The sequence below is a fragment of the Myotis davidii genome, unplaced genomic scaffold (genome assembly GCF_000327345.1).
Source record: "Myotis davidii unplaced genomic scaffold, ASM32734v1 scaffold1949, whole genome shotgun sequence".
NCBI classification, from domain to species: domain Eukaryota; kingdom Metazoa; phylum Chordata; class Mammalia; order Chiroptera; family Vespertilionidae; genus Myotis; species Myotis davidii.
The window spans coordinates 754,184-770,778 of NW_006300366.1; the positions used below are offsets into that span (position 1 = coordinate 754,184).

Here is a 16,595-nt window from a genome sequence, read left to right on the forward strand (position 1 = left end):
GCCTTGTATCGTGAGAGGCAGGCAGGACCCTATGTCCACCAGTGGCAAGCTGCAGCAATACCACCACCCAATACTTGGAATCCAGGTGATGACTCCAGAGTCCCTTTCTCCTCTGCCTGTAACTGGGGAGGGGGGTCCTCTCACCGAGTGGGATCATGGAACCTCTGATGAAGGCAGCCTGGGGGTAGAAGGCGATAGCCCCAGGACCTGGCACACATTCAGCATCAAGGTCAGAATGCTTTTCTTCTGAGAGTTGTGTGTGGCATCTTCTCAGGGACTCCAGCTGAGACAGTGGTTCCAGTCAGGTGGATGGATGAGCTCCTGCCCTCCAGGGATGGAGGAGAAGTTGGAGCAACCAACATGCTGCCCTTCATCATGGACAACAGGGACCAGAGGAAAGTCCATCTGATGAGCGAGCGATGATACATGGCTGGGCTGTCATCAGCATTAAATCCCTGGGCTCAGACCCTAGACTTCTCCGCAGGGTTCCTAGTCGTCACAGCTTAAGCCGAGAGCCCCACTCGGTATTTCACAACATGGCACTGTGATCACACACATTGACTCTGTAGGCGGTCTTGGTGCCCTAGACGGGGATCCCAACAGTCTGCAGCAAAGGAAGTAACCCACAGTCCTCAAAAGAGTAAGGGCATGTGGGCAGGCGCCCCAGCACTGATACAAGCTCTTCTTGGGGTGTCCCAAATAGGGAGATGGTGCAAGTCCACCCCTTTCCAAATGCTTTTTGCTTTCTCAATACAAGTCTCTCCAGAACAGTGCTCTTCTTGGCCCCCTGATGTGAGCAAGGCAGGGAGGCAAAAGGGGGCCCATCACAGGATCCCATATACATGCCCCCCTCTGGCCAAGACACCTGGACAGCAGACTCGGCTCTGATTGGGCAGCTCAGTAGCAGCGGGTGGGTCCAGAGGAAGAGGCGGCATCAGCGATTGGCCAGTTGGGCAGGGTTATATTTTACGGGCGGATTATCGTACATGAGGTACTTGGACAAAGTTTTAAGAAGGACCTTGTAATAAATAATATTCTGCACATCAAATCACTTTCACCGGCCCCACCCCCCGCAACACACACCAAAGAAAGGCTACACACACAACAGTCCCTCCCACCCTGTTACCCCATTCCCAAACCCAGCTAATTCTTTCTGTTACTTTAAGAGCCAGGTGGACTTCGATGGCTCTGATGGGGGGAGGCCCCTGAATTGGGTGCAGGATAATATATATGACAAAAAAGGAAGTGGAGGGATCGCAGAAGTGGAGAGGGGGCCTTTGGAATCACCCCAGGTTGTGGGTTCTAAGTAGCTACATCTCTGCCATGAGACCACTGGGGGGCAGATGACAAACAAAAATTCCTCAGCACGGCTGGTCAGCTGAGAACCACCAAAGCCCACTAGATGGCGTTTAGCTGTAACAGACTTTTTAAAAGGAGGGAAAGCTAAGGGAGTTCCCACAGGGAAAGCTGAACCCAGGTCTTAGATAAAGGGCCATTAACTGACTTTCCCATTAGTTACAAACTTCCAGAGTCTGGACTGCATTACTTCCCCACCAAGGAAAGGGGAAATAATGAGCCCTATCCCCATCACAAGGGGTCTCCCTTGCTAAACCAGCGAACTCTCCCTTGGCCCCACTCTGATGGGAGCCTCTGCTTATCCCCTTCTTTAGCTATCCAACTGTGGACAAGGGATCACCAGGGTGGTCCACTCCTTCCCCTAGATCCACTCCTTCCCTCCCACCTAACGGGCAGCTTGAAGATTTACCTCTTTCTTCTCCTCATCTTCAGCACTGCCCTCCGGGCGGTCATCATTGCTGACTTGGTCTGCAACAGGCATGGGGGGCTCTGGCACCTCATTTTCAGGTCTGTTTTCATTTGTATCCATGGTCACTTCCTCCTTCTCCTCACTGACAAGTACGGGGAGAGGTTGGGAGAGAAGGGCAGGAAAGAACCAAGGGGAAGAGAGAACAAAATGTTAGGTTTTGGATCAGGAAATCTCCATGCCTCATCACTTGGATGGGCTGGGAGGGCTGCTTTTCACACCAGATGAGAGATTTTTTCCCCCCTCAGGAAAAGTGGGAAACAGTGTTCCTTGGGGAAGTGCATAGATCAGAGCAACCTCAGATGGGATAAAGCTGTTATTTGTTGGGCCAGGATTCCAACTGTTCTTAGGTAATTAAAGTACTCTTACATGAAGACAATCAGCCCCCAGTCCCTCAAAAGTGACTCTGATTTGTCTACAACCTTGTGGCCGCTGTCTCCTAGTCACAGGTACCTGTATTTAACAAAATTGCATACAAAGGGAAGCCTGATTCTTGGGAGAAAGAATGACCACAGCCGTGGCAAATGATCCCAATCTTGTGTTTAATCAATTGCTTAATAAGTAAAGATCTACTAACCCATAGGATCTGGAGACACCAGGAATGGAGAGATGGTAGGGGTGGGGGCTGTAGGGAAGTTAGGGGTGGTGAGGGTTCAAGCTTCAACAAGAACCCTCTCTTATCAGAAAGGAAAAGCTAAAACTGCTGGAGAGAGTATGAAAGCTCAGAGAAGAAATTAGGCCACTTTTACCTGCTCAGAGGTGTAGGAATTGTTCTTACTTTCTGCTTTCGCCCAGTTTCTCCCATTCCCTCATTCCAACTTCCAAGAGATAGAGAGCAGCCTCCCAGTCAGGACACACCCTCCCCCACAAATACAGAACCCACTTCCACTCTCCCCCAATCACACACGTTCTCTCTCATTTAAGGCAATGAATACCAGAGACTCACTTCAGATAAACTATTTTCCTCTCTTCTTTTTCTGTCTTCATCCCTAACTTCTACCTCTAATCTCATCCCCACTTTCACCCATATACTGGGATTAAAAAAAAAAAAATCAAATCGAGGTGATAGGGGCCTAAGCCTCAGAAGGGAAACCAAACCTCCCAGGCTGATAATCACCACCGGGAAATCCAGCATTCCCGAGGGCTGACTGACACTCAGAGGTCAGAGCAGCTTCCCCAGAGCAAGCAGGGAGGGATGCACAGGAAGGGGGGAGGGGAAAATCGGAACTGTGCCCCCAGCTAACAGGCCCCCACGGAAACACAAGATTCAACTCCCTAAATCTAAAGAAAAGACTTACCCAAAAAATACCTATTTCCTACAGAGAGAGGACAAGTGGGGCCAATTAGAAACCAGGCAGGAAGGACAAAGGGGGAAAGCAGAATGACTGAAAACAAACCAAAACCGAAGACGGAATGAAAGCCAGGGGGCAGAGAAGGAAGACGCGGTGGGCTAGATCAGTGGGGAAAGAGGATACATGGAAATGTGAAGCTCTCACCCTTCTTTGCTTTCTGATAACATGATTTTTTTTCTCCCCCTGGAAGTGCTGTTTATCCCTTTCTGGAATGGAAGAAATAACAAAAACCAAACAAAAAATCCTAAAAAATTAAAACAAAACACCTTCCTTGTCCCAAGATCCCACCACCTCCTCCCCAACCACCCGATCCAGAGAGAGAAAATCGAGATGGAGCAACTGGGGATCCAAAAAATGGTAAATGGAAGGGGAGGTGGTGGTGGTGGTGAGGGAGGTTAAAATAGATCTGGATTTTAAGAGATAAGCGTTAGGTCCTCACGGCAAACCCCGAGTTCGGCTGGACGGGTCTCTCTGGAGGAGGAGGAGGAAGAGGGCCAGGCTGCTGGTAGTGGCTGGCTCTATTGTATTAGCGGAGCAGCGGCGATCAGCCGGAGACATGCAGGGCAGCCATCTTGCCACTTACCCAGCAGCCCGTGTGCGACACCGGGAGCTCTCGGCTGGCTCCATCGGTCTGGCCTTTTTCCTTTTTCTCAGGTTACAACAGCTACCAAGGCCCAAACCCGCAGGGAGAGGGTGCTCTCTCCTACACTTCCCAGGGGCGGGGAGGGGGCTGGGTGGAGAGGACATACAAAGTTACAGCTGCTTGCCTGGAAGATTCCAGAGAATAGAAGCAAGGAAAACTGCAGAGCTGGGAGTGAAAATACGATTAAAGAGGGCAGAAAACAATGTCAAAGTTGAAAGACACAGAATGGAGAGTCGCAAGCAATTTATGTGCCCACCTCCCTCTCTTCAAGAAACCAGACATGAAACCTCGAAACCAGATCAGCCAGCCAGCTGGTCAAGGTGGGGAGGTCGGGCAAGAACTAGTACTATCCAATCACTACAGTAACTCGCTGCTCGCCCCCAACACTGACGTCTTTCACTCCAACCTGTCCTTTTCCCGCGGATGTTGTTAGGAGTGGAGAGACAGGAGTTCCTTTCCCAATTACCAGTGTGGGGGTAGGTGTGTGGGGGTGGGTGAGGGAAAGGTGTCTCTGAAGATATGACAGACAACTTTGTTTCATAGAGTCTTTAATAAGGTCACCTTGCCCCAGGGTCCACTGGAGACAGAAAAGAAAAGGATATACGGGGCAAGGGGACCTTGGATAGCGGAAGCACGAAGACAATTCTTGGAGCAAGGGCTCCAAGGCGAGGGCTCTGAAGTGTGTAAGAAACTGAAATGAGAGAGCGGTTACACCAGGTGGGGGTGATCTGCTGGGCAGAGTGGGAACTAAGTGGAAATTATTATGGGCATCTTCACCAGCCTAAATGTGAGAAGGGAAACTGACTCTAATCATTCATAAAGCATTCAGTAGATGCTCAATATAATCATTTGTGGACTACAAAGGGGCTCCTTTCGTATCCTAGTAGAAGTTTAACACTAAGACAAGCTTCTGAGTACCTAACCCAGCTGTTCTCAACCTGTAGGTCGCGACCCCTTTGGGGGTCACCTAAGACCATCGGAAAACACATATATAATTACATATTGTTTTTGTGATTAATCACTATGCTTTAATTATGTCCAATTTGTAACAATGAAATTGGGGGTCACCACAACATGAGGAACTGTATTAAAGGGTCGCGGCATTAGGAAGGTTGAGAACCACTGACCTAACCAAAAGCTTAGTGTTTATCTCATCTGCAATACCAGAGCTTTTAGGCAAGAACAAAATTTCCTCCTCACTGCTTAAAATTTTAAACTTACATGCCAAATGAATGCTAAAGAGGTCATGCAGTTTACTTTATACATTATTGTAGAAGTTCTCTGTCTCCTCAGTAAGATTAGGAGCTTTGGAGTCCAATTGGCTAGGGCCCATACAAGTTGTGTGATATGGGCAAGTTTTTAACTCTTTCTGTGCATTTCCTTCTTAAACTGTAAAGTGGGAAAAATAACAATACGTATCTCGTGGAACAGTATAACGGTTCACACTTAAGGGTCTGGCTTGAACGACACCTCAAGTCAGGTAAGAATGTGCATACATACATGTCTGATTAATAGGCCATTATCTCATTTGATGTCACCTATAGAGCTTTTTAAAAAATTTTATTTCCTCAAAGAGTGGACTTCTCTGTCTCTGATACAAAGGCTTTCAGTAATTGGCCTGACAGATTTTCAGCAATGTCCTTATCACTCTGTATAACAGTGATGGCGAACCTTTTGAGCTCGGTGTGTCAGCATTTTGAAAAACCCTAACTTAACTCTGGTGCCGTGTCACATATAGAAATTTTTTGGTCTTTGCAACCATAGTAAAACAAAGATTTATATTTTTGATATTTATTTGATATATTTAAATGCTATTTAACAAAGAAAAATCAACCAAAAAAATGAGTTCGCGTGTCACCTCTGACACGTGTGTCATAGGTTCGCCATCACTGCTGTATAACTACTGGTTTACTTGCCCCTCACATCCATCCTGCAGGGTTCCTCAGGGTCAGAGGCTATAGCCCTTGATCCCTAGCCCAAGGCCTAACACAAAGAAATGCTCAGTAAATACTTCTGAATTAGGTTGTCATTGTGGGTATCAAGTGGACACTTTAATAAGTGCTTGCTCAATTATAAGTTTTCCTCTTAAAACATTTCTTTGGCCAGAATTCCCACAAATAATGTTACCTTTGAAATTCCTGAAATAAATACTCCCTGTCCATCAATTGCCCTAAAATACTTTCAGCTGCCAATTTGCTTCTCCAGAAGTAGTTTCCTTGGAGAAAAAAAATTTCTCTCTACTGGAAATTTCACTTTTTTTTAACCTCTTTTTTAAAATAAGAATTTTACCATGTTATCCTTGGGCTTCTTAAGTTTGTGAAACTGCCCCATAATCAATTCTGTAGGAAACAAAACTTCCCAAGGCTTTAAAAGAATTCTTGAAATCACCCCAAAAGGGAACTCAATTTACTTGCAGGACCAATCCAAAAGCCTTGTTAGCTATAGGTCAGAGTCCCACACAGCTTTTCCTTGTAGTCTCTGACTTCCCACTTATTTTAGTTCTTACACAAATGTTTCTTATATCTTTGGATATATGTGAAATTGCATGGGGGTTAGGATTGGGGGTTATCTACCCATAATTAAACAGCATTTGTAACCCAGAAGAAAAGGATATTACTACTTGGAGGCTAATAACATCACACTACAGTTGACAACTGAATATGAATAAAATTCAGAGAGGCTAATGGAAAAGAAAATTTTATAAGCATATGTTTGAAGTTTAGTTTATGTAGAAAATTCATGAGATGATGTGAAAGTTAATAAAAAAAGAGTGGAACTTAACTACCACCAGGCACTGAGATTTTAATACAGAATACTCTCAGGTGCATACTAGTTCTAAGATAACAAGGACAGTATGATTTTGGGGGAATATGTCCTGAGATACCAATTTCTCAATGAGCAAATTCTACTGATGACAATAAATTCTACTTTTTTATTATGCATCATTTGGCATATTGGCACTTAAGGTCCCCCCTGAGGAGTACCAATTACGGTGTCATATTGGCTTAAAGGACCATTTCCTTCCTCCTATTCAGGCAAAAAGCCCTAAATTTCTCTTGCAAGGTTTGTATACACAGTAAAGCTGTTTTCAGAAAATTTCAGGTTTGAATCAACAACTGCTCCCATAAAGTCCCCCCCCCCTATTTTTTTTTTTAAATGTAAAAAGAGAATATCCTTATTTTCTGCTTTATGAGGACATTTTTGTTATATCCATAGCAGGCAGAAGATTGTATTTTGGAGTAGGGCTCCACTGAAATAGAACTGACGCTCACAAATTCCTGCTCCAAGCAATGAAAAAGATACCTTACCCCAGGGGTCCTCAAACTTTTTAAACAGGGGGCCAGTTCACTCCCCCTCAGACCGCAGGAGGGCCAGACTATAGTTTAAAAAAAACTATGAACAAATTCCTATGCACACTGCACATATCTTATTTTTAAGTAAAAAAACCAAAATGGGAACAAATACAATATTTGTATTTGTATGTGGCCCGCAGGCCGTAGTTTGAGGACCCCTGCCTTACCCCATAAGTCTAGAATTCCTCAGGGCACAATCAGAATTAGAGTGGATTTAGCCAAGTACAGCAAAAAAGTTAGGTAATCTCTTCCAAGTGGTGAGAGGTCCTTGAAGTACAGTCTAATTTATTTTTAACACTTTACTGAATCAATAGGACCTATGCTGTTTTTATTAAAGTCATGTGATTTCTTGTTAAGACGGAGCAAAACCAAGGTTAAGCCACAAAAGGTCTTTTCCATTTAATACTGTTGAGCCCACTTTTAGAAGTGGCCAGGGTTCCCAAGGTCACTGGCTAAACACTAGAACTGGGGTGGGGAAAGTGGGGGATGTGAAAGACCAGGAGTGTTGTGAATTAGTTGTATCAGGATCTCTCAGAACAGCCTATGGGTTTAGGCCTCTGGGCATGTCTTTTCGTTAGGTTGCTGACTAGACCTGTGGTCGGCAAACTGCGGCTCGAGAGCCACATGCAGCTCTTTGGCCCCTTGAATGTGGCTCTTCCTAAGCCTTAGGAGTACCCTAATTAAGTTAATAACAGTGTACCTACCTATATAGTTTAAGTTTAAAAAATTTGGCTCTCAAAAGATTTCTATCACTGTACTGTTGATATTTGGCTCTGTTGACTAATGAGTTTGCTGACCACTGGACGAGACCATTTGAAGATAGGTTGAAGGAAAGCAGGTAAGAGGAATGTGTGTGAACTCTCCTAAACTCACATGCATTTCTAATCTAGAGGCTGTTCCACTGAACCATGCCTAGGCAACAATGGACAATCATATAGTATTTGCCCCAAGTGTCACTTGTCTATCACCTTGCCAGAATCATGTAGATTAGATTACTTTAGTCATAAAATGAAGATCAAAGCCACCTTTAACTGGGGAGAAAAACTGTATATGACTCCAAGCCTCATTTGCCCTGGACTCCACGTGGAAGTCCAGAAATAAGGTGCTTCAAAACAGCATAGAGAGCTGTTCTGTTGCCAGAAAGAACCTCACAGACCCACAGAATTTTAGGGCAAGCAAAGAGCTTTTTAGAAAATTACTTGCTTCTCAAAGTGCATAGGAGGCAGTTTCTCATGCCCAGTCAGTAGCAGGTTGTCAACACCTACTTCCAAACTGCCATTATGTAAAGGCCATTCTGTACTCCCATGGGATGGGGAGGCAAGTATTATCACTGGTTGATGGACACGGAAGGGAAGGTGTCACCCCATTTCCTCATCGATGGTGTAGCTGGGGAAATCCTCAACACCTTCCAGAATCCGCTGAGTTTTCACTTTATGGTCCTAGAAGAAAAACCCTTTTCCAAAGGAGAATGTACGCATCCCCAAAAGGAAAAACAAAAACTTTTCAACAGAAATAGAATGAACTTTTGGCTTTCAAAAAAATAAAATAAAATGTAATGCCCACAAGATGGCAGCAGAGGCAAGAATGCTGTAATGGACAGTAACAAGGGTAGTGCCAAGGCAAAAGCTATATAGTAAAGAGTATTACTATAATTAAAAACTATTATTAAAGTCATTAAAAAATGAGATAAAATCATGTCACCTGCCCACCAACCTCCAAAATCAGAAGTAAAAAGATAGTCTAAAGTTCTCAGAAAAGTGTAAATTATTAGACTTTTACATAAAGGGAAATACTATACTATACATACTGATAGTATAGTGTTAAAATTACATAGAAACAATTATGAAAAAACTTTAGGCCAACTGTCTATATAGGACATTCACCAACGCAGTACCAGATTCCTGATGTCTAAAAGTTAAGCATCTTATTTCCACAATGCTTTTCTTTTTCTTTTCCCATGAGAATTTGAAGTCAGGAATTCTGGTTCAATGGCTTTTTAATTTATAATACTTGGCTCAGAATAATAAATGTTCAATTACAAATTTAATTTGATATGAGTATTTTTCTAGAACGAAATACAAGGAAATAAAAAACTCACATTAATTATCTAAATGATAAAATCAATTCAAGAGTCTTAGGGACCCAAGAATTAACTTTGGACTTAATATGGATTTCATATTTTGCTGTATGCTATAAGAGATAACTGTGTCTAATAAAATGATAGCAAATAAACAAGAAAAATACAGAAACTAAAACAAAGCAACACCCTTCTGTGTCTTTCTTTGCAGACCTTCAATATCCTTTATTAACCTGTATTCCGGGCTTAGATGTAGTTGGTAAATGAGTTAAAAATTGAGTTAAGATGTTTTGGATCAAGTCCCTCACACTGTCTTGAGTTTGGAGACAGAAGTCTCGGCTGCCTGCTCCTCAACTATTTTGGTCAAGTGATCCTAGATATGTTTCTTTACGCTCTTACCACCACTTTTCAGACTATCTTAAGATTTCTGGTGGTAGCTCCCAACATAGTAACTGAAGTCTAGCCTTTGTCCAGATAAAGGTCTGCCTTCATGTTTTAAAAGGAAACTAGGACATGCTTAGTCAAAGAACTCTTGCGAGCAAAGAATTACTTTCCTAGCTTCTTGTTATACTCGAGTCGAAATATATCACTTACACAGTGTGATGAATCCTTTCTGATTCTGGGAGGTGAGAGGTTGGAGTCTCTGAGGTTTGGGGCTGTGTGGCAGCTGGTGGCTCTGCCTCTTCAGCTTCACACTTCTTTGGGCTCTCCTGTCAGGAAAAACATAGCAAAACACACATAGCAACATACTTAAATCTGCTGGGTTCCTTTTCTTTAATCTGGAGCTGGTAAAAGGTGTAGCAGAATATACACATAGCTCTATATATCTTTGTTATTTCATTTTATAAAGCGGAATGGAATATTGCTTAAAGAATTTCCATGCCAGCAATCATTTTATTATAATTCTTTTTCGAGAGAACCAAGAAAAGGCTTCCTTTTGAGCAGAAAAAATGAGTTTTGTGGAAGAACTGACCTCGAGAGTCCCGGACCTGAGAATTTAGCCACATGAACCAGGGAATTGGAAATGAGTTGAGTGGAATCTAACAGGTATCCCCAACCTTATACATTTCTAATGAGCCTTGTCCAGATTGACCTTTCAGTTTTATAGCTAAGACAAAAGGGAAAATCATGCTTAATCCTCTCTCTCCCTCTAGGGAGAGGGCATAATAGCCTACCCGTTCAGGCTGTACCCTCTGAGTCACATGCTTTTCGGCTGGCTCAGGTTGGCTCATAGACCTCACTTGAATGGAGGATGATATGGAGGTCCTCTCCTTTGGCTCAATGACCTGCGGTTGTAGCACTGGTGGAGTTGCAACCTCCTGACCAGCAGAGGGATCTTTGGTTTCAGTGTAGCTGGTGTTGCTGTCCCTGGAGACTCCAGGGCTCAGAGACTGAAGAAATGAAACACATAAGGCAAATTATTTTATATGGTGTATATTCAGTAGGTCACTGGTTTTCCAACTTCTGCTGACCCAATTTAATACTTTCAACCTTTTTGTCCCTGTGTTTATTCCTGTTTGAGTTAGTGACCTCCCTGGCTTCTTAGATTATTCAACAAATTACTCATTAAGCCTCACTAGGTGCTGGGTACTGGAATACACATGTTAAAAGGCATATCCCTAGCCTCAAGAAGTTTATAGTTCAGTAGAGGAGATGGATAAATGAACTAAAAAAAAGTTCAAAATTCAAATTCTTTTCTTTGGAATCAAAGGGGCTCAAAATAAAAAAGGACCCATTTAGGGATCAATGAATTGAAAATTAGATTCTGAAATGAGGGGAAAGTAATCACTCAACTGGGGACTACAGGAAGCTTTTCCTATTTCTGCCAGAAAATATGATAGGTTCTCCTGTGACTGAAAAACACTGGCATACAGACAGAACATCAATGCACCCTGGGTACTCCCACACTTACTTTTCTGCTGTTGCTTGATGCTGAACGAGAACGGGAACGTGACCTAGACTCTGATGTTGATCTGGAACCCATCTTGGATCTACCACGAGGGTTGGCATGAGATGCATCTTTCTGCTTAGATCTCGGAGGTGAGTGAGACTGAGAGCCTGAACTATCAGGAGAGCGAGATCTTGATCTAGAACTGGAAGATGAAGAGGAGGAGGATCGGCTAGAGGATGAGTCAGCTAACTGTTTCAATCTGTGGCTTGGGAGAAGGGTATGAGAAGCCCCTCTGCCTTCCTTCTGTTCCAAAGACGGCTGTTTAAGAGATTCCTCAGTGATCCCTTTGGCCGGTGCTAATTCCTCAATTTTTAGAGGGAGTGGTTGACCAGATTTGTCTAACTCAGTTTCAAGATCCTTCTGGGGTGAGGATTCAGCTGGTGTGCTTTTTTGAACCAGAGGCAGGACACTCTCCTCTGGCACTTTCTCTGCTGGAGATTCTGCTTTGGTGTCTGCAGGACTTGACAAGAGAGACAAGCCTCCCGCCAACTGGACAGTGTGCTGAGACAGTAATAGCTCCCTGTCCTCAGCATCCGTATGAGGAGGAGATAACTGAATGAGAACAGGGGGGGCTGGGCCTTCCATGGGCTCTACTTCTTCACTCTGAAGTTGGGCATTAGGTGGTGGTGAAGATGCTTCCTTGGTAAGTAAAGGTGGGGGAGTCTCCTCCTCACTGGCAGTTTGCTCTGGTTGTAGCATAAGAGGGGCCTTCTCTAGATCTTCAGTCAATCGAGGAGGGGAAGGGGACTTTGATTTTTCCTCTATGCCTTTTAAAGGCTTTAATTCTCTTTCTTCTTCAAGGGGAGAAGCTGTTTTCATCTCTTTCTCCTGCTGATGTCTGGCTAAATGACTTTTTCTACTAGCCTCTTCCTGGGACCTTGTAACTCTCCCTCCTCTCTCTAGCCCCTCCTGTTCCTGGGATTTTATGGTTTGGGATCTCTCATCCATCAGCTCTTCTGGTTTTGCTCTGGGCATCTCTTTCCCCTCTTTTTCTTCCTCAAACTGTTTCAGAACTGGTGCATCCCTCGATTTTAACCCCTCATCATCATCTTCCTCTTCCTCCTCCTCTTCCTCTTCCTCCTCCTCTTCTTCCTCCTCCTCTGTTTTCAAACTTCGATCTGCTCTGACTCTTAGATTTCTGGAAGGTGTTTCTTGATCCTCTTCTTCCTCAGCAGCCTGGCTGCACTCAGAGAGTTTAGCTGCTCTTGCCTGAAAAAAAAAAAAGAAAAAAAAAGACAGATATACAATGATTCCAAGTATATTAGCTCACTATCAACAGAAGAGAAAAAGTATCTAACGAGACACACACAGGAAAGAGAAACTCAATGACATGTGCTTTCAGCAACATAGAAATAAGTGTGACAGTAGACAAGCATGACTAATGTGGACTCTAATGAGAAGCAAAATAGTGACCAAAAGGAATACAATAATGAAACTTCTGGTTCATTTTTTAGCTTCAAGCTTGAAAAAATAAATATAAATTGAACATCAAGAAAGTGTGTATGGGTGGGTGGGGGGGGGGACTGACCTATTATCACTTAACATGATTATTTTTGTAATTTTGGTATATTTTATTTCCCCATTATTTCTTTTCCATAGCCATAATTACACTATACATACAGTTTTTTGTGTGTTTTTTTTTGGCTTAACAACAGATTTTTATTGTCTCACAGTTTGCGAGACTACAAGTTTGAGATCTAGGTGATAGCCAAAATTCTCAAGGCACTAGAAGGATCTGTCCAGGCCTCTCTCCTACCTTCTAGTAGTTCCTTGAACACTTTGAGTGGTGTTCTCTCTGTGGATGTGTCTGTCTCTGAGTCCAAATTTCCCCTTTGTATAAGAATATAGTCATATTGGATAAGGGCCCACCTTGATAACCTCATTTTAACCTGACCCTGTTTACAAATAAAGTCACATTCACAGATACTTGGAATTAGGACTTCAACATCTTTTGGGGGATGCAATTCAACCCATTAACAGCAAAGTACATGTCTATATATTCTCAATTTGCAGCTACATCTTCTTCCCTCTTTCTCTGCTCTTCACATTCCTTATTCCTCAACAGCCATCATTAAGATCAATCTTTGAGGATAAGTTCAAAATATATTTTTCTGAAAAAATGAAGTTATTAGTGGAACACCTAGAAAAATTTAAATAAGATGACTATACATATACTTTTGTATTCTGCTCACTTAACATATCATATAGCTTTAAGGTTTTTTTTTTTAAAATATATTTTTATTGATTTTTTACAGAGAGGAAGGGAGAGAGATAGGGATTCAGAAACATCGATGAGAGAGAAACATTGATCAGCTGCCTCCTGCACATCCCCCACCGGGGATGTGCCCGCAACCCAGGTCATGCCCTTGATCGGAATCGAACCCGGGACCCTTCAGTCCGCAGGCCGACGCTATATCCACTGAGCCAAACCGGTTTCGGCAATATAGCTTTAAGGTTTTAACTGAATAATTACTTAGAAATCTAAGGCCAGAGCAGATTTAAATTAAAAAAAAAAAAAAAGATGAAAGGAAGGAGAAAGAAGATGAGTGTATAGAAATCTAGAGACACCAACTCTGAAATAGTTTGAGAAAGAAGAGCAGGAGATATCCAAAGCATTACCCAAAGAGGTGATAGATGCTTTAAGACAGGGGTCCTCAAACTTTTTAAACAGGGGGCCAGTTCACTGTCCCTCAGACGGTTGGAGGGCCAGACTATAGTTTAAAAAAAACACAAAACTATGAACAAATTCCTATGCACACTGCACATATCTTATTTTGAAGTAAAAAAACAAAACGGGAACAAATCCAATATCTGTATTTGTATGTGGCCCGTGGACCGTAGTTTGAGGACCCCTGCTTTAAGAGGTACTTGACTTACCTGCCTGACCCTGGATGATCGTCTTTCTCCTTTCCTTGGTTTCTCATCATCAGAGTCACCTTTCTCTTCAGAAATAGAGGAGCCTTTTCCTATCAAATGAAAGAAAATCAAGTCACATTCATGACATGAACACTCATTCAAGGCTGTTTTCTAAAACATAATCAATCATAGCATATGAACTGGTTAATACATATTTCTATCAATTTCTTTGACTTCTACGCAGAAGACTATATAAAGCCCTAAGGGTCAAGATCTTAATAATTCCTGCTATGTATATCTAAAATATTTTTAATATCTCAAAGCCAATTCACTTAGTACAAATAACTCAAATGTAAAATAACTACCAAGGACTTCAAACTGTCTAGCAGAGATGTACAAATACTAAGTGCAATATATTTTTCATTTCAGAGAGGGAGAAGGAGAGAGATAGAAACATCGATGAGAGAGAATCATTGATTGGCTGCCTCCTGTACACCCCACACTGGGGATCGAGCCCGCAACCGGGCATGTGCCCTTGATCGGAATCGAACCCAGAATACCCTTCAGTCCGCAGGCTGATGCTCTATCCACTGAACCAAACCGGCTAGGGCCAAAGTGCATTTATTTCTATAAAATGTTTTCTCACTCTGAATTAAAACTCAAGATTTCACTAGGTTCAATGTCTTTTTTTTTTTAGTTTTCTATTGCTACCACTAGTTTTGACTAAAGTATTATGATTAATATGCCAGTTTGTAAAATAACAATCTCATGAAATAAGTACTTATATGCGTGGTTTTCAGAGCCTTAAAGTTCTTAGAAATTACTAGAAGCAAACAGGACAAGTCTTCAGAAATGAGCCCTTCTCAATTATGTATTATACTAGAGGCCCACTGCAGGAAGATTCCTGCAAGAATAGGGCTTCCTGTGGCTGGAGTGAAGCAGAGAAGGGAGTGAAACCCACTGAGGCAGGTCGCACATGGCAGGCCCAAATGGCAGCCGGATGGGCTGGCAGATCACTGCTGTCCCGCCCGGCCACCTCGGGTTGCATGTGGGAGGGCCGGATGGCGGCGGGGCAGGAGGCGGATGACGCTGTCCAGCCCTGCCGCCAATATGCAAATTTAACGCCCATCTTTGTTGGGTTAATTTGCATAGTCTTCTGATTGGCTGATGGGCATAGCGAAGGTATGGTCAATTAGCACCTTTGTGGTTTTTTAGTATAGATATGGAGCTCAAAGTGAGATTTTTTTAAAGGAAAAGTAAGTTATATTAAAAGAATGCTTGGAAATTACCAATCTAGGTCATTCCAAATAATAAATCCATGTAAAACTGAAAAAACTCTCTCACATTTCATGAAGGATGGTAACTGTGGATAAATAGTATTTAAACTGGCGGCAAATAAAGCAGATGGTATGAGCTCTAACCCAGGGGCAGGATTTATTTCTATGTTTCAACAATCTAAAATGAACTAGAAGACTGCACATATTTTATAAAACTTTACTCCATGATCACCTGATTAACAAGATCTCTGCATATACACCATTTTTTCTCTGGGTTAGTGAATAAAGACTTTCATTATGGGTATGTGTACAGGATTGATGGTTAAGATATACAGTGACAGGCCAGATTCTTTAGTAAATATGTAAAGAATAATCTAAGAAACCAATAAATAATGTAGCGGCTACAGTAATAATTTCATAATTAAATGACCAGAATAGGTTAAATTATAAAATTAATAAAACAAAAAGATATTTCCCCTAAGCATAGCTCCTTTGCAAGTATAAAGGAGAGGAACAGATTTATTGATAGTTTTATAAAAAGGGGAAAAAAAGGTAGGTGTGGGACAGATGAATAGGCAGAGCACAGAGGATTTTTAGGGCAGCAAAAATATTCTGTATGATACTGTAATGATGAATACAGGTCATTAATATTTGTCGAAACCCAGAGAATGTACATCAATAGTGAACCCGAAGATAAACTATGGACTTTGGGTGATTATAATGTGTCAATATAGGTGCATCAATTTTAAGAAGTGTACTGCTCTGGTGAGGGGATGTTGATAGTGGGGGAGGCTATGCATATGTGGGGCAAAGGACATCTGGGAACTCGCTGTACCTTTCTCTTGATTTTGCTGTGAACCTAATACTACTCTAAAAAACAAAAACAAAAACCATTACCCAGGTGCTCGAGAGTTAAAAAAAAGAAAAAAAGTTAATCAGGTTGGAGGGAAAGTTAAAAATTTTAAATTGCAGATATTTTAAGCTTATACATAGATAATTTCCTGACTGGGAATCAAACCGTTGACCTAATGGTTCATAAGTCAATGCTCAACCATTGAGCCACACCAGTGGGCAAAAAAACATTTTTAAAAGAATAAAATCCTGCCCTGGTCGATTCGGCTCAGTGGATAGAGTGTCGGCCTGTGGACTGAAGGGTCCCGGGTTTGACTCTTGCCAGGGGCACATGCCCAGTTTGCAAGCTTGGTCCCTGGTGGGGGATGTGCAGGAGGCAGCTAATCAATGATTCTCTCTCATCATTTATGTA

At 42.4% G+C, this 16,595-nt stretch overlaps 1 protein-coding gene across 7 annotated transcripts in view; it reads right to left on the bottom strand.

Annotated features, from left to right (window-relative positions):
* The window catches only part of ACIN1 (apoptotic chromatin condensation inducer 1), a 36,566-nt gene that overhangs the window by 7,450 nt on the left and 12,521 nt on the right, over positions 1 to 16,595 (bottom strand). For 4 of the 7 annotated variants that reach the window (XM_006776784.1, XM_006776782.1, XM_006776783.2 and 1 more), the window contains 5 exons: positions 14,076 to 14,164; positions 11,160 to 12,407; positions 10,423 to 10,638; positions 9,842 to 9,957; positions 1,766 to 1,907 (listed from right to left, as the gene is read on the bottom strand). In XM_006776784.1, the coding sequence (XP_006776847.1) occupies positions 1,766 to 1,907; positions 9,842 to 9,957; positions 10,423 to 10,638; positions 11,160 to 12,407; positions 14,076 to 14,164 (1,811 nt within the window). Of the gene's footprint in view, positions 1 to 1,765; positions 1,908 to 3,318; positions 3,381 to 3,613; positions 3,772 to 9,841; positions 9,958 to 10,422; positions 10,639 to 11,159; positions 12,408 to 14,075; positions 14,165 to 16,595 lie in introns of those variants that run through there. The other 3 variants (XM_006776785.2, XM_006776788.1, XM_006776786.2) reach the window with 3 other exon arrangements.